The sequence below is a fragment of the Salmo salar genome, chromosome 06, assembly GCF_965601325.2.
Source record: "Salmo salar chromosome 06, fSalSal1, whole genome shotgun sequence".
NCBI classification, from domain to species: Eukaryota; Metazoa; Chordata; class Actinopteri; order Salmoniformes; family Salmonidae; genus Salmo; species Salmo salar.
The window spans coordinates 89,465,090-89,491,367 of NC_138296.1; the positions used below are offsets into that span (position 1 = coordinate 89,465,090).

A 26,278-nucleotide genomic window follows, 5' to 3' on the forward strand; every position below is an offset into this window, starting at 1 on the left:
TGCCCCTAGCTACAGTAATATCAAATTATCTTCAGAAAGAATGCCCCCTAGCTACAATAATATGAAATCAAATTATCTTCAGAAAGAATGCCCCCTAGCTACAATAATATGAAATCTAATTATCTTCAGAAAGAATGCCCCTAGCTACAGTAATATCAAATTATCTTCAGAAAGAATGCCCCCTAGCTACAGTAATATAATATCAAATTATCTTCAGAAAGAATGCCCCTAGCTACAGAAATATCAAATTATCTTCAGAAAGAATGTCCCCTAGCTACAGTAATATAATATCAAATTATCTTCAGAAAGAATGCCCCTAGCTACAGTAATATCAAATTATCTTTAGAAAGAATGTCCCCTAGCTACAGTAATATAATATCAAATTATCTTCAGAAAGAATGTCCCCTAGCTACAGTAATATCAAATTATCTTCAGAAAGAATGCCCCTAGCTACAGTAATATCAAATTATCTTCAGAAAGAATGCCCCTAGCTACAGTAATATCAAATTATCTTCAGAAAGAATGCCCCTAGCTACAGTAATATCAAATTATCTTCAGAAAGAATGTCCCCTAGCTACAGTAATATCAAATCAAATTATCTTCAGAAAGAATGCCCCTAGCTACAGTAATATCAAATCAAATTATCTTCAGAAAGAATGCCCCCTAGCTACAGTAATATCAAATCAAATTGCATTTGACCTAGTATTTTTTTATATTTTTGGTGTACGTTGTTTTTACTGCTTGTGTAGTAGTGGTAGAGTCAGGGATCCATGTGATTAACCTGTTGTCCAAACCATCATCAGGGCTGCAAGGCCTCGTGGCATGATACCGTATATACTGTACAGAAGGCCTATGTATCAGTGTTGGGGTCAATTCCATTTCGATTCAGAAAGTAAACCAAAATCCTAATTAAAAAGTGTAGATGTACATAGTTATGTTTCCTGAATTGAACCGTTACTGACCCCAGGTTTAGGAATCTAAGCTGTTCAGTAGTTTCATCAGGTTTAGGACTCTAAGCTGTTCAGTAGTTTCATCAGGTTTAGGACTCTAAGCTGTTCAGTAGTTTCATCAGGTTTAGGACTCTAAGCTGTTCAGTAGTTTCATCAGGTTTAGGACTCTAAGCTGTTCAGTAGTTTCATCAGGTTTAGGACTCTAAGCTGTTCAGTAGTTTCATCAGGTTTAGGACTAAGCTGTTCAGTAGTTTCATCAGGTTTAGGACTCTAAGCTGTTCAGTAGTTTCATCAGGTTTAGGAATCTAAGATGTTCAGTAGTTTCATCAGGTTTAGGACTCTAAGATGTTCAGAAGTGCAGTAGTTATCAACGCATCTACACTCCTCATGTTGTCAGGTTCTGATTCAACACTCACATCTACACTCCCCATGTTGTCAGGTTCTGATTCAACACTTACATCTACACTCCCCATGTTGTCAGGTTCTGATTCAACACTCACATCTACACTCCTCATGTTGTCAGGTTCTGATTCAACACTCACATCTACACTCCTCATGTTGTCCGGTTCTGATTCAACACTCACGTCTACACTCCCCATGTTGTCAGGTTCTGATTCAACACTCACATCTACACTCCCCATGTTGTCAGGTTCTGATTCAACACTCACGTCTACACTCCTCATGTTGTCAGGTTCTGATTCAACACTCACATCTACACTCCCCATGTTGTCAGGTTCTGATTCAACACTCACATCTACACTCCTCATGTTGTCAGGTTCTGATTCAACACTCACATCTACACTCCTCATGTTGTCAGGTTCTGATTCAACTCTCACGTCTACACTCCTCATGTTGTCAGGTTCTGATTCAACACTCACATCTACACTCCTCATGTTGTCAGGTTCTGATTCAACACTCACATCTACACTCCTCATGTTGTCAGGTTACGTACGAATACGACACACTGTAGCGAGAGCACTAAAAGGCTTTCCAAGAGGAATTTTTACTCCTAAATTGAGAACAGGGGTTTCCTCCATCCTGAAGTAGGGGGAACCTAAGACATGGTGCAGCATTAGCTAGATACAAGCCTTCTCTGTCACATCTACATTACCACACACACCTCATCCCACACACACACACTTTCTCTTAACACACCTCATCCCACACACACACTTTCTCTTAACACACCTCATCCCACACACACACTTTCTCTTAACACACCTCATCCCACACACACACTTTCTCCTAACACACCTCATCCCACACACACACTTTCTCCTAACACACCTCATCCCACACACACACTTTCTCTTAACACACCTCATCCCACACACACACTTTCTCCTAACACACCTCATCCCACACACACACTTTCTCCTAACACACCTCATCCCACACACACACTTTCTCCTAACACACCTCATCCCACACACACACTTTCTCCTAACACACCTCATCCCACACACACACTTTCTCCTAACACACCTCATCCCACACACACACTTTCTCCTAACACACCTCATCCCACACACACACTTTCTCCTAACACACCTCATCCCACACACACACTTTCTCCTAACACACCTCATCCCACACACACACTTTCTCCTAACACACCTCATCCCACACACACACTTTCTCCTAACACACCTCATCCCACACACACACTTTCTCCTAACACACCTCATCCCACACACACACTTTCTCCTAACACACCTCATCCCACACACACACTTTCTCCTAACACACCTCATCCCACACACACACTTTCTCCTAACACACCTCATCCCCACACACACCCCCTAACACCCTATCCCACACACACACTTTCTCCTAACACACCTCATCCCACACACACACTTTCCCCTAACACACCTCATCCCACACACACACTTTCCCCTAACACACCTCATCCCACACACACACTTTCTCCTAACACACCTCATCCCACACACACACTTTCTCCTAACACACCTTATCCACACACATAACACAGCTTTATCCTTCAGTTCTCCCTGCTGTATATTTTCAGTTTTGATAGGTCAACGGTAGTATTTTCCACTAATATCCTAAATACGCACTAAATATCATACATCTTTATAACTCTGCCCTAAACACCTTCATTTTAACATCACACCCATAATGAGGCCTATAGACATCTCACTCTTTCAAACTTTTTTTTCTTCTCCTTTTTTTGAAGTTCTATGTCTTCTCTTGCTTACGTCTGCTTGTTGTGTTTTGTTTTGTCCTCTCCTATCATTAATACTCATCGATGGCAGTCAACAGTGAGCGGGGTAAATAAACTATTCAGATGCTCTCATAACCGCTCATAACCGTCCCTCTCTCACCTTCACCTCTCCTGCCTCATTGACCTGATGACCTGGAAGCATTAACTCATTGCTCTGGTCTACAGGGAGGTACATTCATGCACATGCATGCATAAAATATAAACGTAAAATTCTAGATTTACTTTATAAATGCCTGTTATTAGTGGTAATTGTTAACTTTTTCTTTATGTTACTAACTCTACATCACTAATCTACATTCTGCTACTGATACTCCTATCAGGCTATCAACGTCTTTCAAAAGGTTATGATTTGTAGACTTGTCCACAGCTAAAGCAAAGCTTTGATGTGCTTTGGACTTGGGGCCTATTTCACAAAGCTGGTTTCATGTATGTGTTTAACTTTCACGTGGATGATGTAGCTGATCCAGAAATGGATTGCAGTATTCAAATACTTGGAATTCCCAAGATTGTGAAGTACTGTGGAATGGAACCTTGGAATTGCTTGATGATTCTAAGTGGAGAACATTCCATCATTGTGTTATCTTCTTAAAAACGGTTTCCCTGTGTTCTTGTCTTGTTCTTATACTATATGCTATATGTGAAAGTTACCTGGCTAACCTCCAGCTTCCTGAAATATCCTGGTGTTTCACAATATTCATTTCAGTTTTCACAATCAGCACTTTGGATGCAGCAAGGGTGTTGTGTGCAACACAAAACCAGACCCACACTCTTAGAAAAAAAGGTTTCCAAAAGGGTTCTTTGCCTTTCCCCAAATGGAGAACCCTTTTTGGTCCTAGGTAGAACCCCCTCTGGGTTCCATGTAGAAACCTCAGTGGAAAGGGTTCTACCTGAAACCCAAAACAGTTCTTCAACGGGTTCTCCTATGGGGACAGCCGAGGAACCCTTTTAGGTTCTCGATAGCACCTTTTTTCTAAGAGTGCAGTATCTGTATTTGCGCCAGCCACTTGCCTGTCTAAGAGTGATGAGTGCCGATCCTAACTGGATATCCGCAAAGCCTAACTCAGACTTTCACCTAAATCATGTATTGAGATTATTGTGAAAACTCTAGTTGCTTGCGAATTCAACCGTTGTTGTTATGGAGAGAGTTCTTCACCTACTTATGTCCCATCCCGAAGGTTCCAAAGTGCTGACGAATGATGACTTCACTAAAGATCTGTTCAGGTTTTTACAACTGCTCTGTGAGGGGCACAACGGGGGTGAGAACTTTCATAAATTGGTGTAAAACAAAGTATTAGTATATGTTTTGTTATAGCTTCATTCAAAACCACGTTATCCCAATATCAAAATGTGTTCTTCGCCACAGATTTCCAAAACTTCCTGAGAACACAAACAGGAAACACGTTGACAGTCAACATTATCATCAGCACAGTGGACTACCTGCTACGCCTTCAGGTGACACACACACACACACACACACACACACACACACTATAAATAGAACGTGACTTGGTTTCCCCAACACACTGACATAGTAATCCTTCTCTGTAGGAATCTATCAGTGACTTCTACTGGTATTATTCTGGGAAAGACATTATCGATGAGGCAGGACAGGTCAACTTCTCCAAAGCCTTAGCTGTCGCAAAGCAGATCTTTAACTCACTCACTGAGTACATCCAGGTAAGTAAGGCCTGACTCTTTTTGACTTTCCAGTGTTTCACATGGAGCCTATAGTCATATTTGGATTTGATTTTATGGCACTAAAATGTTTTTTTTTGGGGGGGGGGGGGGGAACTGGGATTTTCAATAACATTCAACCTATTTTGTGTCCCCACCCTTTGGTCCTTCTATCAATCTCTCTCTCCCCCTTTCCTCTCTTCTTCCCTCCCCCTCCTCCTCATTTCTCTCCCTTTCTCCCACCTCCCTCTCTCCCCCCTCCCTCTCTCCCTCCCAGGGCCCATGTATTGGGAACCAGCAGAGTCTGGCCCACAGCAGACTGTGGGATGCAGTGGTGGGATTCCTGCATGTGTTTGCCAACATGCAGATGAAGCTGTCCCAGGTAACTAGGTGTCCTCAGTGCTGCACCAACCATTCCAGTAAAGTGAGCAAAATAAAACAGTAAACTACTGGCCCAGTCCAGCGTCCTGCAAGTTACCCTGCTGTCCTGGAGTTGCAGTCAGTTGTCATAGAATAAGTCGTACTCATCCTTAAAAATCGTACTCATCCTTAAAAATGTCGTACTGGAGAGAAGAGGACCAAAACGCAGCAGGTCCGCAGCAGTATGCTCATCGTGTGTATTTATTTACAGACTAAATGAACATCAAAACAACAAAACGAACTCACGAGAATGAACGAACAACCAACAGTCTGGCAAAGCATAGGCTCAACACAGAACAATTCCCCACAACCCCAAAGACAAACACACACACCTATATAGGACCTCCAATCAAAGGCAACTATACACACCTGCCTTCAATTGGAAGTCCCAATCATCAACCCAACATTTAACAAACACAAACCCCCTGCCACATCCTGACCTAGACTAAGCAATACGCCCTCTGCTGGTCAGGACGTGACATCAGTGTCTATATATGGGCAGCAGTGTCCCTCTGCTTCCTGTCAGTCAACGCACACTGTCGTCTCCAACGTCTCTCCAATATGAAACTGATCATATAAAAACAACTCCCGTTTCAATAGACCAACATCCTGTCCAGGGGCTGTACTGTACATCAAGCTGCCTCACACTACAGAAACAAGAGATAGGTTCCTGTCCCGGGGGTCGTTGTAGCTCAAGGCTTACTTACTACTACACTTAAATAGCCTCAGATTAGAGGGTTCACCCACACCCAACATCCTCAACCTCACTAATGCTCTTGTGGCTGAAGGGAATTAATTCCCCGCAGCAATGTTCAAACATCTAGTGGAAAGCTTTTCCAGAAGAGTGGAGGCTGTTATAGCAGCAATGGGGGGACCAACTCCATATTAATGCCCATGATTTTGGAATGTTCAAAGAGCAGGTGTCCACATAATTTTGGTCATGTCGTGTATATCCTATTCTATTCCCTCCTCTTGTTCCTCCTCTAACTGTCCTATTCTGGCCGTAGTGATAGTTGCGCCTGGCCGTAGTCATAGTTGCGCCTGGCCGTAGTCATAGTTGCGCCTGGCCGTAGTGATAGTTGCGCCTGGCCGTAGTGATAGTTGCGCCTGGCCGTAGTGTTAGTTGCGCCTGGCCATAGTCATAGTTGCGTCTGGCCGTAGTGATAGTTGTGCTCAATAATAGATTGAGCTTTCTGTTCTGTCGTTCCCCGGAATGTGGATGCTGTCTTCCTAGATTATGGCTGTAAAATGCCGTAATTCATCTGTGTTCAATGCTAGTCTTTGTGTTTTGGTTATGCCTTTTGTTTTGGTTTTCAGTTATGCCTTTTGTTTTGGTTTTCGGTTATGCCTTTGTTTTGGTTTTTGGTTATGTCTTTTTTATGTCTTTGGTTATTTGTTTTTAGTGCATGCAACTTGAGCTATTGAGATTGTAAAATCATAAAAATGCTTCATAAGTACATGTTATTATTAATTATTACTTAACTAATTGTATTATTAATGCAGTTCTTCCAACGGTTGGTGCCCCTTAGGACTCGTGTCAGATTGAGCTGCTGAAGGAGTTGATGGATCTTCAGCAGGACATGGTGGTGATGATGCTGTCACTGCTGGAGGGTAAGAACCTACAGCTTTTAAGGCTCCCGAGTGGGCACAGCGGTCTAAGACACTGCATCTCAGTACTAGAGTTGTCACTACAGACCATGGTTCGATTCCAGGCTGTATTACAATCGGCCGTGATTGGGTGTCCCATAGGGCGCTGCACATATTGGCCTAGCGTCGTACGGGTTTGGCCGGGGTAGGCCGTCGTTGTAAATAAGAATTTATTCTTAACTGACTTGCCTAGTTAAATAAAAAAAGATTCACTCTAACACTTATAGGACTCATTTATGACGTGGTAGGCTACAGTCATTTGTTTGAACATATATATTTACGCCATACAGTTAATGATTTACACATATCACTGATGGTACATACTGTAGGTATCCACATAATACGTGAAAATGAATAAGTAAGTAAGTCAGTTTGTAATTAAGTAAGGAAGTAAGTAAGTAGTTAGGGAGGGAGGTAAAGTAAGTCAGTTTGTAAGTAAGGAAGTAAGGGGTGGCAGTTAGCCTAGTGGTTAGAGCATTGGAATAGTAACCGAAAGGTTGCAAGATTGAATCCCCGAGCTGACAAAGTAAAAATCTGTGGTTCTGCCCCTGAACAAAGCAGTAAACCCATTGTTCCTAGGCTGTCATTAAAAATAAGAATTTGTTCTTAACTGACTTACCTAGTAAAATAAAAGTAAGTAGTTAGGGAGGTTAAGTAAGTAAGTAAGTAAGTGCAAAATGCCATTGATTCCTATTCCTATGTGGTGTCTCCTAGGCAATGTGGTGAATGGAACGATTGGAAAGCAGATGGTGGACACTCTGGTGGAGTCCTCCAGCAACGTAGAGATGATCCTCAAGTTCTTTGACATGTTCCTCAAGATCAAGGACCTGACCACCTCTGACAACTTCAGGGAGTATGACCCTGATAACAAGGGGGTCATCTCCAAAAAAGATTTCCAGAAGTCCATGGAGAACCAGAAGCAGTACACCCAGTCGGAGATTGAGTTCCTGCTCTCCTGTGCCGAGGCCGATGAGAACGACATGTTCAACTACGAGGAGTTTGTGGAGCGGTTCCACGAGCCAGCCAAAGACATTGGCTTCAACATAGCCGTGCTGCTCACTAACCTCTCTGAGCACATGCCTCACGACCCCCGTCTGGCCACCTTCCTGGAACCGGCCGAGAGCGTGCTGAACTACTTTGAGCCATACCTGGGCCGCATTGAGATCATGGGTGGAGGGAAGCGCATCGAGAGGGTCTACTTTGAGATCAGCGAGTCCAGCCGCACACAGTGGGAGAAGCCACAGGTCAAAGAGTCCAAGAGACAGTTCATCTTTGACGTGGTCAACGAGGGTGGAGAGAGCGAGAAGATGGAGATGTTTGTGAACTTCTGCGAAGACACGATCTTTGAGATGCAGCTAGCATCTCAGATCTCGGAGCCAGAAGTGGTGGAGCGCCCGGAGGAGGAAGAGGAGGAGGTGCACAACCTTCTAGAAGAGCTGGCTGAGCAAGAAGAGGAGAGAGAGCTGGAGGCTTCCTCGGCTTTCACCATGGTCTGCGTCTCCGCTAAGAAGAAGATCTCCAACTTCAGAGAGATGCTGACCTTCAAGAGCCTCAAGAAGCAGTACAAGAAGTCCAAGAAGCTGAGCATGAAGGAGGTGATCCTTGGGTTCTTCTCCTTCTTCTGGACACTCTTTGCAGGGTTCTTCAAGGGGATCTACAGCCTCATCTTCGGATTCTTCCACCTCATCTGGTCATCCATGTTCGGAGGAGGCCTCGTCGAAGGTGGGATCTTGATATCTTCTATTTTTGTTTGATCTCTTTGGTTTAATTGTTTTAGGATAATGTTAATAATGGTGTTGCAACGTTTTGTTTAAATGGACTTTAAATTATATTTGATTTGAAGGAGCCAAGAACATGAAGGTGACAGACATCTTGGGCAATATGCCCGATCCCACCCAGTTCGGTATCCACGGCGACGTGTTGGAGACAGAGAAGGTGGAGGTGAGTGACTCGGTGTCGGGCGGAACAGACCAGGCCATCAAACCATCGGACAAGGCAGAGCAGGACATCTTAATGGAGATGATTAATCCGATGCCAAAGAAAGGGGAAGGGTTAAAACATGTTGATCCTGGACTGGGAGACGTCTCTGAGAATCTGACCGCTGAGACCACCGCCACTGTGGAGAAGAAGGTGAGCATTCTGTTGGCCTTTCTCTAAAACAGTAGGTAAAGGGAATACATTAAATACAATGGTGATTCTTAATGAACAGTTCTCAGTAAAATGCTGGGCTTGTTTCACATGGATGGTGTCACCAATAAGTATCCTCTGTAACCTTCTATTGTCCTTCTCATGTAGAAGCCTGAACCTCTGTAACCTTCTATTGTCCTTCTCATGTAGAACGCTGAACCTCTGTAACCTTCTATTGTCTGTCTCATGTAGAACGCTGAACCTCTGTAACCTTCTATTGTCCTTCTCATGTAGAACGCTGAACCTCTGTAACCTTCTATTGTCTGTCTCATGTAGAATGCTGAACCTCTGTAACTTTCTATTGTCCTTCTCATGTAGAACGCTGAACCTCTGTAACCTTCTATTGTCTGTCTCATGTAGAATGCTGCTTCTGAACCAACGGAGTCGGAACCAGAGAAAGCAGAGTGAGTGGTCTACACTATTTATTGATCTCTGTGTGCATGTTTCCTTCAGCTATGTAACATGGAGGGCATGTTCAAATCTTAATTCAATCTTTATTTACTTTATTTAAAGTGTTTACCGTAAATTCCGGACTATAAGCCGCAACTTTTTTCCCACGCTTTGAACCTCGCGGCTTAAACAATGATGCGGCTAATATATGGATTTTTCCCGCTTCAAATTTTTTTTCTTCTCAAAAAAACACATTCTGTGACGTGTTCAGTTTTTTGGCGACATGAAGCTTTCATTAGACCAATAAAATTGCCGAACGGGTTAAGGTCAAACAGTGACGAGAGCGACAATGAAAACGATCCGATATCGGATGAAGCAATTCTGAGGCTATTCAACTCCGACACCGAAGGAGATGACTTCAGTGGTTTCAGTGCACAGGAGGAGGAAGATAGTGACCAATGAATTTCTTGGTAGGCTACTGTTTACTGCAAATTTTTTATTTTTTGGTACAAGCCGTGCTTCGTTAAAGCCTATTTATTTTTGTTACAAGCCGTGTTTCGTTAAAGCCTGTGTAAAGTTCATTTGTTTCAATGTACCAGTAGGCACCTGCAGCTTCTAGACATGTGCGGCATATTTATGTTCAAAATAATATATTTTTTTTAATTCAGTGGGTGCACCTTATATTCAGCTTATATTCAGCTTATATGCGCTCAATAGTCCGGAAATGACGGTAAATAAAAAATCCGGTGCTCGGTTTCTCGCATCTTGACAGTTTGTTATCACAAATAAGAGTCTGATCTTAATTGCTCATTATTTCTTAAAATTGAAATAATTAAATGAAATGAGTGTGTTGTGTTGTATTGTGTTGTGTTGGGGTTTCAGCTCTCTAACAGATGTCAGAGGTATTTGCTGGTGTCAGATTGATAACAGATCGGCGGTCATCTTGTGTTCTCACAGCACAGAGAAGAAGGAAAAGGAAGACAAGGTCAAGGTGGAGCAGCCTAAAGAGGAAATGGCTCAGGATAAGCCCGTTCTCAAGTCCAGAAACGGCCAATCAAAGGAGGCTCCTACTTCCTTCTTTGCCAGCTTCTTGGCTGGGCTGGAGGTCTACCAGGCCAAGATGCTGGTAATACATCAGACATTGTACTTGTTCAAGATCGACTACAGCTTTGGGTATTGAGTGCGGGAAATGTGCAGTAAAATTTAAATATTTATTATTATTATAATTATTATATTGCAGTTGGAGACTGCAAACTAACTGAACTGATTTGCATCCTAAATAACTGCTTATTATTTGAAGATCAGTCCGTTTGTTTAGTCGGTGATCAGCGACTGATCAGAATTGATGCTCTCAAACACAGCCGTTGTTATTCTGCCTGCCACATGCTGTCAATAGTGACCTTCCATGTCATCTTCTTTGCAGTCACGCTCACCTCAGAAGATTGATATGTATTATCATGACTAAATGAATTATCATGACTAAATGTATTATCATGACTAAATGTATTATCATGACTGAATGAATTATCATGACTAAATATATTATCATGACTAAATATATTATCATGACCAAATGTCTAACTTTGTGTTCTATGTGGTTGCAGAACACGCTGGCTCGAAACTTCTACAACATGCGTTTCCTGGCTCTGTTTGTGGCGTTTGCCATCAACTTCATTCTACTGTTCTACAGGGTAATTTACAGTGATACACATTACAGGGTTTTCTTGCTCTCTCTTCTACAAGATACAAATAATTATTGCTGAGATGGAGAGATGACATTTTTTTTATTTTATTTATTTTTTATTTACATACAGTGCGTTCGGAAAGTATTCAGTCCCCTTCAATTTTCCAAATGTTACTTTACAGCCTTATTCTAAAATGTATATTTTTTAAATATTCTCATCAATCTCCACACAATACCCCATAATGACGAAGCAAAAACAGGTTTTTAAACATTTTTGAAAATGTATTAAGAAAAAAAACTGAAAAATTTACATTTATGTAAGTATTCAGACCCTTTACTCAGTACTTTGTTGAAACACCTTTGGCAGTGAGTACAGCCTCGAGACTTCTTGGATATGACGCTACAAGCTTGGCATACGTGTATTTGGGGAGTTTTTCCCATTCTTCTCTGCAGAAACTCTCAAGCTCTGTCAGGTTGGATGGGGAGTGTTGCTGCACAGCTATTTTCAGGTATCTCCAGAGTTGTTTGCTTGGGTTCAAGTCCGGGCTCTGTCTGGGCCACACAAGGACATTCAGAGACTTGTCCCGAAGCCACTCCTGCGTTGTCTTGGCTGTGTGCTTAGGGTCATTGTCCTGTTGGAAGGTGAACCTTCACCCCAGTCTGAGGTCCTGAGCGCTCTGGAGCATGTTTTCATCAAGGATCTCTCTGTACTTTGCTCTGTTCATCTTTCCCTCGATCCTGACTAGTCTCCCAGTCCCTGTCGCTGAAAAACGTCCCCACAGCATGATGCTGCCACCACCATGCTTCACAGTAGGGATGGTGCAAGGTTTCCTCCAGATGTGACGCTTGGCATTCAGGCAGAGTTCAATCTTGGTTTCATCAGACCAGAGAATCTTGTTTCTCATGGTCTGAGAGTCCTTAGGTGCCTTTTGGCAAACTCCAATTGGGCTGTCATGTACCTTTTACTGAGGAGTGGCTTCTGTCTAGCCACTCTATCATAAAGTCCTGATTGGTGGATTGCTACAGAGATGGTTGTCCTTCTGGAAGGTTCTCCCATCTCCACAGAGGAACTCTAGAGCTCTGTCAGAGTGACCATTGGGTTCTTGGTCACCTCCCTGACCAAGGCCCTTCTACCCCGATTGCTCAATTTGGCCAGGGGGCCAGCTCTAGGAAGAGTCTAGTTCCACAGATCTGTGCCTTGATACAATCCTGTCTCGGACCTTTACGGACAAATCCTTCGACCTCATGGCTTGGTTTTTGCTCTGACATGCACTGTCAACTCTGGGACCTTATATAGACAGATACAGTTGAAGTCGGAAGTTTACCTACACTTAGGTTGGAGTCATTAAAACTCGTTTTTCAACAACTCCACAAATTTCTTGTTAACAAACTATAGTTTTGGCAAGTCGGTTAGGACATCTACTTTGTGCATGACACAAGTCATTTTTCCAACAATTGTTTACAAACAGATTATTTCACTTATAATTCACTGTATCACAATTCCAGTGGGTCAGAAGTTTACATACACTAAGTTGACTGTGCCTTTAAACAGCTTGGAAAATACCAGAAAACGATGTCATGGCTTTAGAAGCTTCTGATAGGCTAATTGACATGATTTGAGTCAATTGGAGGGGTATCTGTGGATGTATTTCAAGGCCTACCTTCAAACTCAGTGCCTCTTGCTTGACATCATGGGAAAATCAAAAGAAATCAGCCAAGACCTCAGAAAGAAAATTGTAGACCTCCACAAGTCTGGTTCATCCTTGGGAGCAATTTGCAAATGCCTGGAGGTACCACGTTCATCTGTACAAACAATAGTACACAAGTATAAACACCATGGGACCACACAGCCGTCATACCGCTCAGGAAGGAGACGCATTCTGTCTCCTAGAGAAGAACGTACTTTGGTGAGAAAAGTGCAAATCAATCCCAGAACAACAGCAAAGGACCTTGTGAAGATGCTGTTGGAAACAGGTACAAAAGTATCTATATCCACAGTAAAACGAGTCCTATATCGACATAACCTGAAAGGCCGCTCAGCAAGGAAGAAGCTACTGCTCCAAAACCACCATAAAAAAGCCAGACTACGGTTTGCAACTGCACATGGGAACAAAGATCATACTTTCTGGAGAAATGTCCTCTGGTCTGATGAAACAAAAATAGAACTGTTTGGCCATAATGACCATCGTTATGTTTGGAGGAAAAAGGGGGAGGCTTGCAAGCCGAAGAACACCATCCCAACCTTGAAGCACGGGATGGACTAGTGCACTTCACAAAATAGATGTCATCATGAGGCAGGAAAATATTGTGGATATATTGAAGCAAAATCTCAAGACATCAGTCAGAAAGTTAACGCTTGGTCGCAAATGGGTCTTCCAAATGGACAATGACCTCAAGCATACATCCAAATTTGTGGCAAAATGGCTTAAGGACAACAAAGTCAAGGTCTTGGAGTGGCCATCACAAAGACCTGACCTCAATCCTATAGAAAATTTGTGGGCAGAACTGAAAAAGCATGCGCGAGCAAGGAGGCCTACAAACCTGACTCAGTTACACCAGCTCTGTCAGGAGGAATGGGCCAAAATTCACCCAACTTATTGTGGGACGCTTGTGGAAGGCTACCCAAAACGTTTGACCCAAGTTAAACAATTTAAAGGCAATGCTACCAAATACTGAGTGTATGTAAACTTCTGACCCACTGGGAATGTGATGAAAGAAATAAAAGCTGAAATAAATCATTCTCTCTACTATTATTCTGACATTTCACATTCTTAAAATAAAATGGTCATCCTAACTGACCTAAGACAAGGATTAAATGTCAGGAATTGTGAAAAACTGAGTTTAAATGTCTTTGGCTAAGGTGTATGTAAACTTCCCACTTCAACTGTATGTGCCTTTCCAAATCAAGTCCAATCAATTGCATTTACCACAGGTGGACTCCAATAATGTTGTAGAAACATCTCAAGGATGATCAATGAAAACAGGATGGACCTGAGCTCAATTTTGAGTCTCATAGCAAACGGTCTGCATACTTATGTAAATTAGGTATTTCTGTTTTTTAATTGTAATACATTTGCAAAATTCTCTAAAAACCTGTTTTCGCTTTGTCATTATGGGTTATTGTGTGTACATTGATAAGGAAAACATGTATTTAATCAATTTTCGAGTAAGGCTGTAACGTAACAAAATTTGAAAAAAGTCAATGGGTCTGAATACTTTCCAAATGCACTGTCAATAACCAGGCTATTGTGTGTCAACTTTGAGACAAGATTGTGAGGTATTTGTTTGCTGGGTTTTTACCATATCTGTCATTGAAATAAAAACACATTTTCTCTGTGGGTTGTTTTCCCTCAGGTGACTGCTGCTGAGGATGATGAGGATGACTCCTGGACTAGTTCTGATGATGAAGATGAAGATGAAGGTGGTGAGGAGTACTTTGTCCTGGAGGAGAGTACAGGCTACATGGCCCCTATTCTGTGTTTCCTGGCTGTGTTCCACACTGCCCTCTCTATCCTCTGTTTGGTTGGCTACTACTTTCTCAAGGTGATTACAATCGTTGAATCAATCAATCTATCAATCAGTATGACTGGTGTTTATTACAGTCAACTGTTCACATCAATCCACATCATTATCATCTTTCTTTCTTTCTTTCTTCTTTCTTTCTTTCTTTCTTTCTTTCTTTCTTTCTTTCTTTCTTTCTTTCTTTCTTTCTTTCTTTGTGTCTGTCATTCCATTCTATTCTCTTCTTCCTCCATGTTTCTTCTCTCACCCGTTCTCTCGGTCATCCGTTTCCCTCCCAGGTGCCTCTGGTGGTGTTTAAGAGAGAGAAGGGGATCGCCAGGCTGTTGGAGTTTGAAGGTCTCTACATCACAGAGCAGCCGGCAGACGATGACATCATGGGACAGTGGGACCGCCTCGTCATCAACACCCCGTGAGTCATACCACCGAGGAAAACCTGACTTGGACTGAAACAGGTGCCGGAACTCAATTCGGGCACCGATACTGTTTATATTTAGTCGCAGGAACTCCACAATACTTTTTGAGCTAATCTATAAGAGGTGCAGGAACTCAAGCAGTAGAACATTTGAGGTGCTGTTATTCAGTTCCGGTGAGCTCCTGGCTAATTCAAGCAATGTGTACACTAATATTAAAAAGTCTGTTGAAAATGTCACCAGCTTCAGATGAATGTTCCTAATAGAATTGTAGAGAAACTGAACTATATCTGTTGTCCCTCTTATGTTTCTGCAGATCCTTCCCCAATAACTACTGGGACAAGTTTATCAAACGGAAGGTACAAGTACAGCCTTATTCACACAGGATTCCACACTAATACTATACACATATAACTACATGGTGTAGTATAGCAATCATGTAAACCCAAATCAAATGTCTTTCCCTGTGTCCTCTGTCATGAATAAGTATGGAGATCTGTATGTGTCTGTCTATAGGTCATTAATTAGTATGGAGATCTGTATGTGTCTGTTCTGTCTATAGGTCATTAATTAGTATGGAGATCTGTATGTGTCTGTCTATAGGTCATTAATTAGTATGGAGATCTGTATGTGTCTGTCTATAGGTCATTAATTAGTATGGAGATCTGTATGTGTCTGTCTATAGGTCATTAATAAGTATGGAGATCTGTATGTGTATGTTCTGTCTATAGGTCATTAATTAGTATGGAGATCTGTATGTGTCTGTCTATAGGTCATTAATTAGTATGGAGATCTGTATGTGTCTGTCTATAGGTCATGAATTAGTATGGAGATCTGTATGTGTCTGTTCTGTCTATAGGTCATTAATTAGTATGGAGATCTGTATGTGTCTGTCTATAGGTCATTAATTAGTATGGAGATCTGTATGTGTCTGTCTATAGGTCATTAATTAGTATGGAGATCTGTATGTGTCTGTCTATAGGTCATTAATAAGTATGGAGATCTGTATGTGTCTGTTCTGTCTATAGGTCATTAATTAGTATGGAGATCTGTGTGTGTCTGTCTATAGGTCATTAATTAGTATGGAGATCTGTATGTGTCTGTCTATAGGTCATTAATTAGTATGGAGATCTGTATGTGTCTGTCTATAGGTCATTAATTAGTATGGAGATCTGTATGTGTCTGTTCTGTCTATAGGTCATTAATTAGTATGGAGATCTGTATGTGTCTGTCTATAGGTCATTAATTAGTATGGAGATCTGTATGTGTCTGTCTATAGGTCATGAATTAGTATGGAGATCTGTATGTGTCTGTCTATAGGTCATTAATAAGTATGGAGATCTGTATGTGTCTGTTCTGTCTATAGGTCATTAATTAGTATGGAGATCTGTATGTGTCTGTCTATAGGTCATTAATTAGTATGGAGATCTGTATGTGTCTGTCTATAGGTCATTAATTAGTATGGAGATCTGTATGTGTCTGTTCTGTCTATAGGTCATTAATTAGTATGGAGATCTGTATGTGTCTGTTCTGTCTATAGGTCATTAATTAGTATGGAGATCTGTATGTGTCTGTCTATAGGTCATTAACTAGTATGGAGATCTGTATGTGTCTGTTCTGTCTATAGGTCATTAATTAGTATGGAGATCTGTATGTGTCTGTCTATAGGTCATTAATTAGTATGGAGATCTGTATGTGTCTGTTCTGTCTATAGGTCATTAATTAGTATGGAGATCTGTATGTGTCTGTCTATAGGTCATTAATTAGTATGGAGATCTGTATGTGTCTGTCTATAGGTCATTAATTAGTATGGAGATCTGTATGTGTCTGTCTATAGGTCATTAATAAGTATGGAGATCTGTATGTGTATGTTCTGTCTATAGGTCATTAATTAGTATGGAGATCTGTATGTGTCTGTCTATAGGTCATTAATTAGTATGGAGATCTGTATGTGTCTGTCTATAGGTCATTAATTAGTATGGAGATCTGTATGTGTCTGTTCTGTCTATAGGTCATTAATTAGTATGGAGATCTGTATGTGTCTGTCTATAGGTCATTAATTAGTATGGAGATCTGTATGTGTCTGTCTATAGGTCATTAATTAGTATGGAGATCTGTATGTGTCTGTCTATAGGTCATTAATAAGTATGGAGATCTGTATGTGTCTGTTCTGTCTATAGGTCATTAATTAGTATGGAGATCTGTATGTGTCTGTCTATAGGTCATTAATTAGTATGGAGATCTGTATGTGTCTGTCTATAGGTCATGAATTAGTATGGAGATCTGTATGTGTCTGTTCTGTCTATAGGTCATTAATTAGTATGGAGATCTGTATGTGTCTGTCTATAGGTCATTAATTAGTATGGAGATCTGTATGTGTCTGTTCTGTCTATAGGTCATTAATTAGTATGGAGATCTGTATGTGTCTGTCTATAGGTCATTAATTAGTATGGAGATCTGTATGTGTCTGTCTATAGGTCATTAATTAGTATGGAGATCTGTATGTGTCTGTTCTGTCTATAGGTCATTAATTAGTATGGAGATCTGTATGTGTCTGTCTATAGGTCATTAATTAGTATGTAGATCTGTATGTGTCTGTTCTGTCTATAGGTCATTAATTAGTATGGAGATCTGTATGTGTCTGTCTATAGGTCATTAATTAGTATGGAGATCTGTATGTGTCTGTCTATAGGTCATTAATTAGTATGGAGATCTGTATGTGTCTGTTCTGTCTATAGGTCATTAATTAGTATGGAGATCTGTATGTGTCTGTCTATAGGTCATTAATTAGTATGGAGATCTGTATGTGTCTGTTCTGTCTATAGGTCATTAATTAGTATGGAGATCTGTATGTGTCTGTCTATAGGTCATTAATTAGTATGGAGATCTGTATGTGTCTGTCTATAGGTCATTAATTAGTATGGAGATCTGTATGTGTCTGTTCTGTCTATAGGTCATTAATTAGTATGGAGATCTGTATGTGTCTGTCTATAGGTCATTAATTAGTATGGAGATCTGTATGTGGTCTGTCTATAGGTCATTAATTAGTATGGAGATCTGTATGTGTCTGTCTATAGGTCATTAATTAGTATGGAGATCTGTATGTGTCTGTCTATAGGTCATTAATTAGTATGGAGATCTGTATGTGTCTGTTCTGTCTATAGGTCATTAATTAGTATGGAGATCTGTATGTGTCTGTCTATAGGTCATTAATTAGTATGGAGATCTGTATGTGTCTGTCTATAGGTCATTAATTAGTATGGAGATCTGTATGTGTCTGTCTATAGGTCATTAATTAGTATGGAGATCTGTATGTGTCTGTTCTGTCTATAGGTCATTAATTAGTATGGAGATCTGTATGTGTCTGTCTATAGGTCATTAATTAGTATGGAGATCTGTATGTGTCTGTCTATAGGTCATTAATTAGTATGGAGATCTGTATGTGTCTGTTCTGTCTATAGGTCATTAATTAGTATGGAGATCTGTATGTGTCTGTCTATAGGTCATTAATTAGTATGGAGATCTGTATGTGTCTGTCTATAGGTCATTAATTAGTATGGAGATCTGTATGTGTCTGTCTATAGGTCATTAATTAGTATGGAGATCTGTATGTGTCTGTCTATAGGTCATTAATTAGTATGGAGATCTGTATGTGTCTGTCTATAGGTCATTAATTAGTATGGAGATCTATATGTGTCTGTTCTGTCTATAGGTCATTAATTAGTATGGAGATCTGTATGTGTCTGTCTATAGGTCATTAATTAGTATGGAGATCTGTATGTGTCTGTTCTGTCTATAGGTCATTAATTAGTATGGAGATCTGTATGTGTCTGTCTATAGGTCATTAATTAGTATGGAGATCTGTATGTGTCTGTCTATAGGTCATTAATAAGTATGGAGATCTGTATGTGTCTGTTCTGTCTATAGGTCATTAATTAGTATGGAGATCTGTATGTGTCTGTCTATAGGTCATTAATTAGTATGGAGATCTGTATGTGTCTGTTCTGTCTATAGGTCATTAATTAGTATGGAGATCTGTATGTGTCTGTCTATAGGTCATTAATTAGAATGGAGATCTGTATGTGTCTGTTCTGTCTATAGGTCATTAATTAGTATGGAGATCTGTATGTGTCTGTCTATAGGTCATTAATTAGTATGGAGATCTGTATGTGTCTGTTCTGTCTATAGGTCATTAATTAGTATGGAGATCTGTATGTGTCTGTCTATAGGTCATTAATTAGTATGGAGATCTGTATGTGTCTGTCTATAGGTCATTAATTAGTATGGAGATCTGTATGTGTCTGTTCTGTTTATAGGTCATTAATTAGTATGGAGATCTGTATGTGTCTGTCTATAGGTCATTAATTAGTATGGAGATCTGTATGTGTCTGTCTATAGGTCATTAATTAGTATGGAGATCTGTATGTGTCTGTCTATAGGTCATTAATAAGTATGGAGATCTGTATGTGTCTGTTCTGTCTATAGGTCATTAATAAGTATGGAGACCTGTATGGAGCTGAGCGGATAGCTGAGCTGTTGGGTCTGGATAAGAGCGCCCTGGACTTCGACCCTACTCAGGAGACCGTGGTGGAGGCGGCTTCTCTTGTATCCTGGTGAGACATCCACTCTTCTCATATCATCTTAACAAAACTCAAATCATAGACTGTTCTCTCTGCTACCGCACGGCAAGCGGTACCGGAGCACCAAGTCTAGGACCAAAAGGCTCCTTAACAGCTTCTACCCCCAAGCCATTAGACTGCTGAACAATTAATAAAATCACCACAGGACAATTTACATTGACTCCCTCCCTGCCTCCCTCCCTTTTGTAAACTGTGAGTAGCAGCAGTGCATTATCTAAGCATAGTCACTTCACCACCACCTAGAGTGGAGACCATGAAAACACAGACATTAGTAGGACAGAAATGTCTTACAATTAGTTAAATATTAATTGTTAACCGTTAATGTCAAATAAATCAGATAAATACGTAATTCTTCCCTCACATGCACTGGTAATAAACACGTAGCCAATAAACACAGTTATATACATAGCATCTCAGTTTAGTTAACCGCTGGTGAGAAAGTAATCCTCTCATATCAACACAGTAAAAGACATATACTATATTGTGAATGGGTGGGTAACTTGGTTTAATTCAACGCTAAGAAACATCTGTCTGTTTCCTAATGGCAGGTTGAGCTCTATCGACACCAAGTACCACATCTGGAAAATGGGAGTGGTGCTGACTGATAACGTAAGTGTTTACTCCCTCAATAAAGACAAACTGTCAACCTAGCTCCTCTCCCTTCAGTGTTTGTGGCTAGCATTAGGGCTCTGGATAGGTGTAAGGAGTATGGTCAAACCACCCTGAGGCCATCAGAAGGCTAGCTGGAGCCATCACCATACTGCTTACACCTATCCAGTCCCTTACAATCTGTAAACACAAAGGGGAAAGGACTAGGAATTTCAAGTTGATTTTAGACTGAAAAAGTGACGGACTGAGCTTCACTTTTCCTTGTTCTGTCATGTCAGTCGTTCCTGTACCTGATCTGGTACGCCACCATGTCCATCCTGGGACACTACAACAACTTCTTCTTCGCTGCCCATCTGCTGGACATCGCCATGGGCTTCAAGACCCTCCGGACCATCCTGTCCTCCGTCACTCACAACGGAAAACAGGCATGTGGCAATAACACCACCAGACACTGTCAGAAGACCACACAGACATTTTAATCACTAGACTGTAGAACAGGGGGACATCTCAATGCAGGTTAGTGTTTTTCATCATGAATCTTGTTCTGGAGGCAGCTCTGCAGAGTGGTCACCAGCTGACACAGCCACAAAGTCATAAAATCTGATTTTAAAACTAACCCTAACCACACTGCTAACCCTAATCTTAAATTAAAGGCCCAATTCAGCTGTTTTTATCTCAATATCAAATAATTTCTAAATAATAATTAAGTACCTTACTGTTATTTTTTCCAATTAAAAGTGTCAAAAAGAAACAAAAATTGCTTTTTAGCGAAGACCAAATTTCTCAAGGAAGAATTTAGCTAGGACTGTCTGGAAGTGAGAGGCATAATTGGATGAGCCTAATGGGAGGAATCTGTAACCTGAACATTTATTGGCAGAGGTTTGAAACTATTACTTATTAGTCTATTAACTTATACCACCTGGTGATGCCGCCAGGCAGGCCAAAACTCCATCCCACCAAAACAGGCTGAAATTTCAAGCGGTCTTTTCAAACGGCTCTTACATTAAGATGACATTATAATAAATGTCACAATTTCACAGTATTATTTAGTGTGGAAATATATACAGCGCATTCAGAAAGTATTTAGACCCCTTCACTTTTTCCACAGTTTGTTACATTACAGCCTTATTCTAAAACTGATTAACATAGGTTCCCCAACTAAGTACTGAGTAAAGGGTCTGAATACTTATGTAAATGTGATATTTCCGTTTTTTTTTTTTTATAGATTTGCAAAAATGTCTACAAACCTGTTTTTGCTCTGTCATTATGGGATATTGTGTGTAGATTGATGAGATACAAAAAAATCTATATTAGAATAAGGCTGTAACCTAATTAAATGTGGGAAGAGTCAAGGGGTCTGAATATTTTTCGAATGCACTATATAAAACAGGATATCAAGTTTTTGACTGCACTAGGCCTTTAAGACCAAAAAGCAAATTTTTCAAAAAGCTCAATTTTATGCACCTGTCAGTAACTGGTGTGGATGAAATAGCCGAATCCATTCATTTGAAGGGATGTCCACATACTTTTGTATATACGGTGTAGCTAGGTGGGACAGCCACATATCTTTCCTCAGTATAGTAGCTATCAGCAGTCAGCGCTAGTTAGGGGAAAAGTCAGCGCTAGTTAGGGGAAAAGTCAGCGCTAGTTAGGGGGAAAAGTCAGCGCTAGTTAGGGGAAAAGTCAGCGCTAGTTAGGGGAAAAGTCAGCGCTAGTTAGGAGAAAAGTCAGCGCTAGTTAGGGGGAAAAGTCAGCGCTAGTTAGGGGGAAAAGTCAGCGCTAGTTAGGGGGAAAAGTCAGTGTTAGTTAGGGGGAAAAGTCAGTGCTAGTTAGGGGGAAAAGTCAGTGCTAGTTAGGGGGAAAAGTCAGTGCTAGTTAGGGGGAAAAGTCAGTGCTAGTTAGGGGGAAAAGTCAGTGCTAGTTAGGGGGAAAAGTCAGTGCTAGTTAGGGGGAAAAGTCAGTGCTAGTTAGGGGAAAAGTCAGCGCTAGTTAGGGGAAAAGTCAGTGCTAGTTAGGGGAAAAGTCAGCGCTAGTTAGGGGGAAAAGTCAGTGCTAGTTAGGGGGGAAAGTCAGCGCTAGTTAGGGGGGAAAAGTCAGCGCTAGTTAGGGGGGGAAAGTCAGTGCTAGTTAGGGGGAAAAGTCAGTGCTAGTTAGGGGAAAAGTCAGCGCTAGTTAGGGGAAAAGTCAGCGCTAGTTAGGGGAAAAGTCAGCGCTAGTTAGGGGAAAAGTCAGCGCTAGTTAGGGGGAAAAGTCAGCGCTAGTTAGGGGGAAAAGTCAGTGCTAGTTAGGGGGGAAAGTCAGCGCTAGTTAGGGGGGAAAAGTCAGCGCTAGTTAGGGGGGGAAAGTCAGTGCTAGTTAGGGGGGAAAGTCAGTGCTAGTTAGGGGGGAAAGTCAGTGCTAGTTAGGGGGGAAAAGTCAGTGCTAGTTAGGGGGGGAAAGTCAGTGCTAGTTAGGGGGGAAAGTCAGTGCTAGTTAGGGGGGAAAGTCAGCGCTAGTTGGGGGGAAAAGTCAGCGCTAGTTGGGGGGAAAAGTCAGCGCTAGTTGGGGGGGAAAGTCAGCGCTAGTTGGGGGGGAAAGTCAGAGCTAGTTGGGGGGAAAGTCAGCGCTAGTTGGGGGGGAAAGTCAGCGCTAGTTAGGGGGGAAAGTCAGTGCTAGTTAGGGGGGAAAGTCAGCGCTAGTTAGGGGGGAAAGTCAGCGCTAGTTGGGGGGGAAAGTCAGCGCTAGTTAGGGGGGAAAGTCAGCGCTAGTTAGGGGGGAAAGTCAGCGCTAGTTGGGGGGGAAAGTCAGCGCTAGTTGGGGGGAAAAGTCAGCGCTAGTTAGGGGGGAAAGTCAGCGCTAGTTAGGGGGAAAAGTCAGCGCTAGTTAGGGGGAAAAGTCAGCGCTAGTTAGGGGGGAAAGTCAGTGCTAGTTAGGGGGAAAAGTCAGCGCTAGTTAGGGGGAAAAGTCAGCGCTAGTTAGGGGGAAAAGTCAGCGCTAGTTAGGGGGAAAAGTCAGCGCTAGTTAGGGGGAAAAGTCAGCGCTAGTTAGGGGGAAAAGTCAGTGCTAGTTAGGGGGAAAAGTCAGTGCTAGTGTTAGTTCTCAAAAGGCTTTTGTTTTATATTTTGGTGGAGCGTGGGATTATTTAAGATACTCTTTGAAGAGGTAGGGTTTCAGATATTTTTATAAAATGGGCAGGAACTCTGCTGTTCTAGCTTCAGGGGGAAGCTGGTTCCACCATTAGGGTGCCAGGACAGAGAGGAGCTTGGACTGGGCTGAGGGGGAGCTGCCCTCCCGTAGGGGTGGAAGGGCCAGGAGACCAGAGGTGACAGAATGGAGTGTTCGGTTTGGGGTGTAGGGTTTGAGCAGATCCTGAAGTTAGGGAGGGGCAGTTCCTCTTGCTGCTCCGTAGGCAGGTACCATGGTCTGTAGTGGATGGGAGCTTCAGATGGAAACCAGTTGAGTGCGTGGAGGAGCAGGGTTGTTATTCTCTCTCAAGTCAAGTGAAGTCATGTTTATTTAAAGTGCATTTGACACAGGTCTCAACACCCTTTACATTTCTGCATGTTGAGAATAATGTGAATATTAATTTCCTCTCTACAGTTGGTGCTAACTGTCTGTTGGCAGTGTATCTGAACACTGTGGTGGCCTTCAACATCATCACTAATAATGACCCTTCTCTCTCTCTGTACAGTTGGTGCTGACTGTAGGGCTGTTGGCGGTGGTGGTGTATCTGAACACTGTGGTGGCCTTCAACATCATCACTAATAATGACCCTTCTCTCTCTCTGTACAGTTGGTGCTGACTGTAGGGCTGTTGGCGGTGGTGTTGTATCTGAACACTGTGGTGGCCTTCAACATCATCACTAATAATGACCCTTCTCTCTCTCTGTACAGTTGGTGCTGACTGTAGGGCTGTTGGCGGTGGTGGTGTATCTGAACACTGTGGTGGCCTTCAACATCATCACTAATAATGACCCTTCTCTCTCTCTGTACAGTTGGTGCTGACTGTAGGGCTGTTGGCGGTGGTGGTGTATCTGAACACCGTGGTGGCCTTCAACATCATCACTAATAATGACCCTTCTCTCTCTCTGTACAGTTGGTGCTGACTGTAGGGCTGTTGGCGGTGGTGGTGTATCTGAACACCGTGGTGGCCTTCAACATCATCACTAATAATGACCCTTCTCTCTCTCTGTACAGTTGGTGCTGACTGTAGGGCTGTTGGCGGTGGTGGTGTATCTGAACACCGTGGTGGCCTTCAACATCATCACTAATAATGACCCTTCTCTCTCTCTGTACAGTTGGTGCTGACTGTAGGGCTGTTGGCGGTGGTGGTGTATCTGAACACCGTGGTGGCCTTCAACATCATCACTAATAATGACCCTTCTCTCTCTCTGTACAGTTGGTGCTGACTGTAGGGCTGTTGGCGGTGGTGGTGTATCTGAACACCGTGGTGGCCTTCAACATCATCACTAATAATGACCCTTCTCTCTCTCTGTACAGTTGGTGCTGACTGTAGGGCTGTTGGCGGTGGTGGTGTATCTGTACACTGTGGTGGCCTTCAACTTCTTCAGGAAGTTCTACAACAAGAGCGAGGATGAGGACGCACCTGACATGAAGTGTGACGACATGATGACTGTAAGTCTATACACACACACACACCTCTACTCACTGCTAATATATGACTCAACACACTAGTATTGATACTGTGTCATAGCACGTGTCAGGTAGTCATACACATCCTTCACAGGTTAAGTTCTTAAGATGGCCCACTAATAGATGGCTTGGTTAGAGTTCATTCCACGACTCACAGAACATGTTGTTGGAAGGGATCCAAGAAGGTTGTCAACACTGCTGCATATCCTTCACACAGCGTTGAAGACACCTCATCACTTCACACTAGTGTAGATTTGTTGAACGAGGAGTTTAAAACCCCTCCTCTATTCTTTACTACTTTCTGTTGAAAGATTGCACTGAGGAGGAGGAGGGTTTTTTAAAACAATCTGTTCCACCTGTATATCCTCCTCAGTGCTATCTGTTCCACCTGTATATCCTCCTCAGTGCTATCTGTTCCACCTGTATATCCTCCTCAGTGTTATCTGTTCCACCTGTATATCCTCCTCAGTGCTATCTGTTCCACCTGTATATCCCCCTCAGTGTTATCTGTTCCACCTGTATATCCCCCTCAGTGTTATCTGTTCCACCTGTATATCCCCCTCAGTGCTATCTGTTCCACCTGTATATCCTCCTCAGTGCTATCTGTTCCACCTGTATATCCTCCTCAGTGTTATCTGTTCCACCTGTATATCCTCCTCAGTGTTATCTGTTCCACCTGTATATCCTCCTCAGTGTTATCTGTTCCACCTGTATATCCTCCTCAGTGTTATCTGTTCCACCTGTATATCCTCCTCAGTGTTATCTGTTCCACCTGTATATCCTCCTCAGTGTTATCTGTTCCACCTGTATATCCCCCTCAGTGCTATCTGTTCCACCTGTATATCCTCCTCAGTGCTATCTGTTCCACCTGTATATCCTCCTCAGTGCTATCTGTTCCACCTGTATATCCTCCTCAGTGCTATCTGTTCCACCTGTATATCCTCCTCAGTGCTATCTGTTCCACCTGTACGCCGGGGTGAGGGCCGGCGGTGGTATTGGTGATGAGCTCGAGGACCCGGCAGGAGACCCCTACGAGCTGTGGCGTATCCTCTTTGACATCACCTTCTTCTTCTTCGTCATCGTCATCCTCCTGGCCATCATTCAGGGTACGTTACTACCAGGGGTGTGGTTATTTCCAGTCAATTCAGGAAGTCTTCTCTTCAATAGGTAGCATTTTGAGTTGGAATTACAGTGTTTTACCTATCTGAATTGAAATGGGAGTGACCCCAACATTGGTATGTTACTAATGAACGTTTTTGATACTGT

The 26,278-nt window shown here is 42.0% G+C and overlaps 1 protein-coding gene across 5 annotated transcripts in view; it reads left to right on the plus strand.

Moving 5' to 3' along the window:
* LOC106608253 (ryanodine receptor 3) overlaps positions 1-26,278 on the plus strand; it is a 264,485-nt gene that overhangs the window by 234,335 nt on the left and 3,872 nt on the right. For 3 of the 5 annotated variants that reach the window (XM_045721102.2, XM_045721105.2, XM_045721104.2), the window contains 19 exons: positions 3,230-3,244; positions 4,374-4,454; positions 4,562-4,650; positions 4,747-4,875; positions 5,150-5,254; positions 6,822-6,903; positions 7,654-8,661; positions 8,783-9,069; positions 9,487-9,530; positions 10,474-10,642; positions 11,121-11,207; positions 14,555-14,743; positions 15,001-15,131; positions 15,449-15,491; positions 19,618-19,745; positions 20,321-20,381; positions 20,660-20,806; positions 24,860-24,994; positions 25,962-26,118. In XM_045721102.2, the coding sequence (XP_045577058.1) occupies positions 3,230-3,244; positions 4,374-4,454; positions 4,562-4,650; positions 4,747-4,875; positions 5,150-5,254; positions 6,822-6,903; positions 7,654-8,661; positions 8,783-9,069; positions 9,487-9,530; positions 10,474-10,642; positions 11,121-11,207; positions 14,555-14,743; positions 15,001-15,131; positions 15,449-15,491; positions 19,618-19,745; positions 20,321-20,381; positions 20,660-20,806; positions 24,860-24,994; positions 25,962-26,118 (3,087 nt within the window). Of the gene's footprint in view, positions 1-3,229; positions 3,245-4,373; positions 4,455-4,561; positions 4,651-4,746; positions 4,876-5,149; positions 5,255-6,821; positions 6,904-7,653; positions 8,662-8,782; positions 9,070-9,486; positions 9,531-10,473; positions 10,643-11,120; positions 11,208-14,554; positions 14,744-15,000; positions 15,132-15,448; positions 15,492-19,617; positions 19,746-20,320; positions 20,382-20,659; positions 20,807-24,051; positions 24,178-24,859; positions 24,995-25,961; positions 26,119-26,278 lie in introns of those variants that run through there. The other 2 variants (XM_082977053.1, XM_045721103.2) reach the window with 2 other exon arrangements.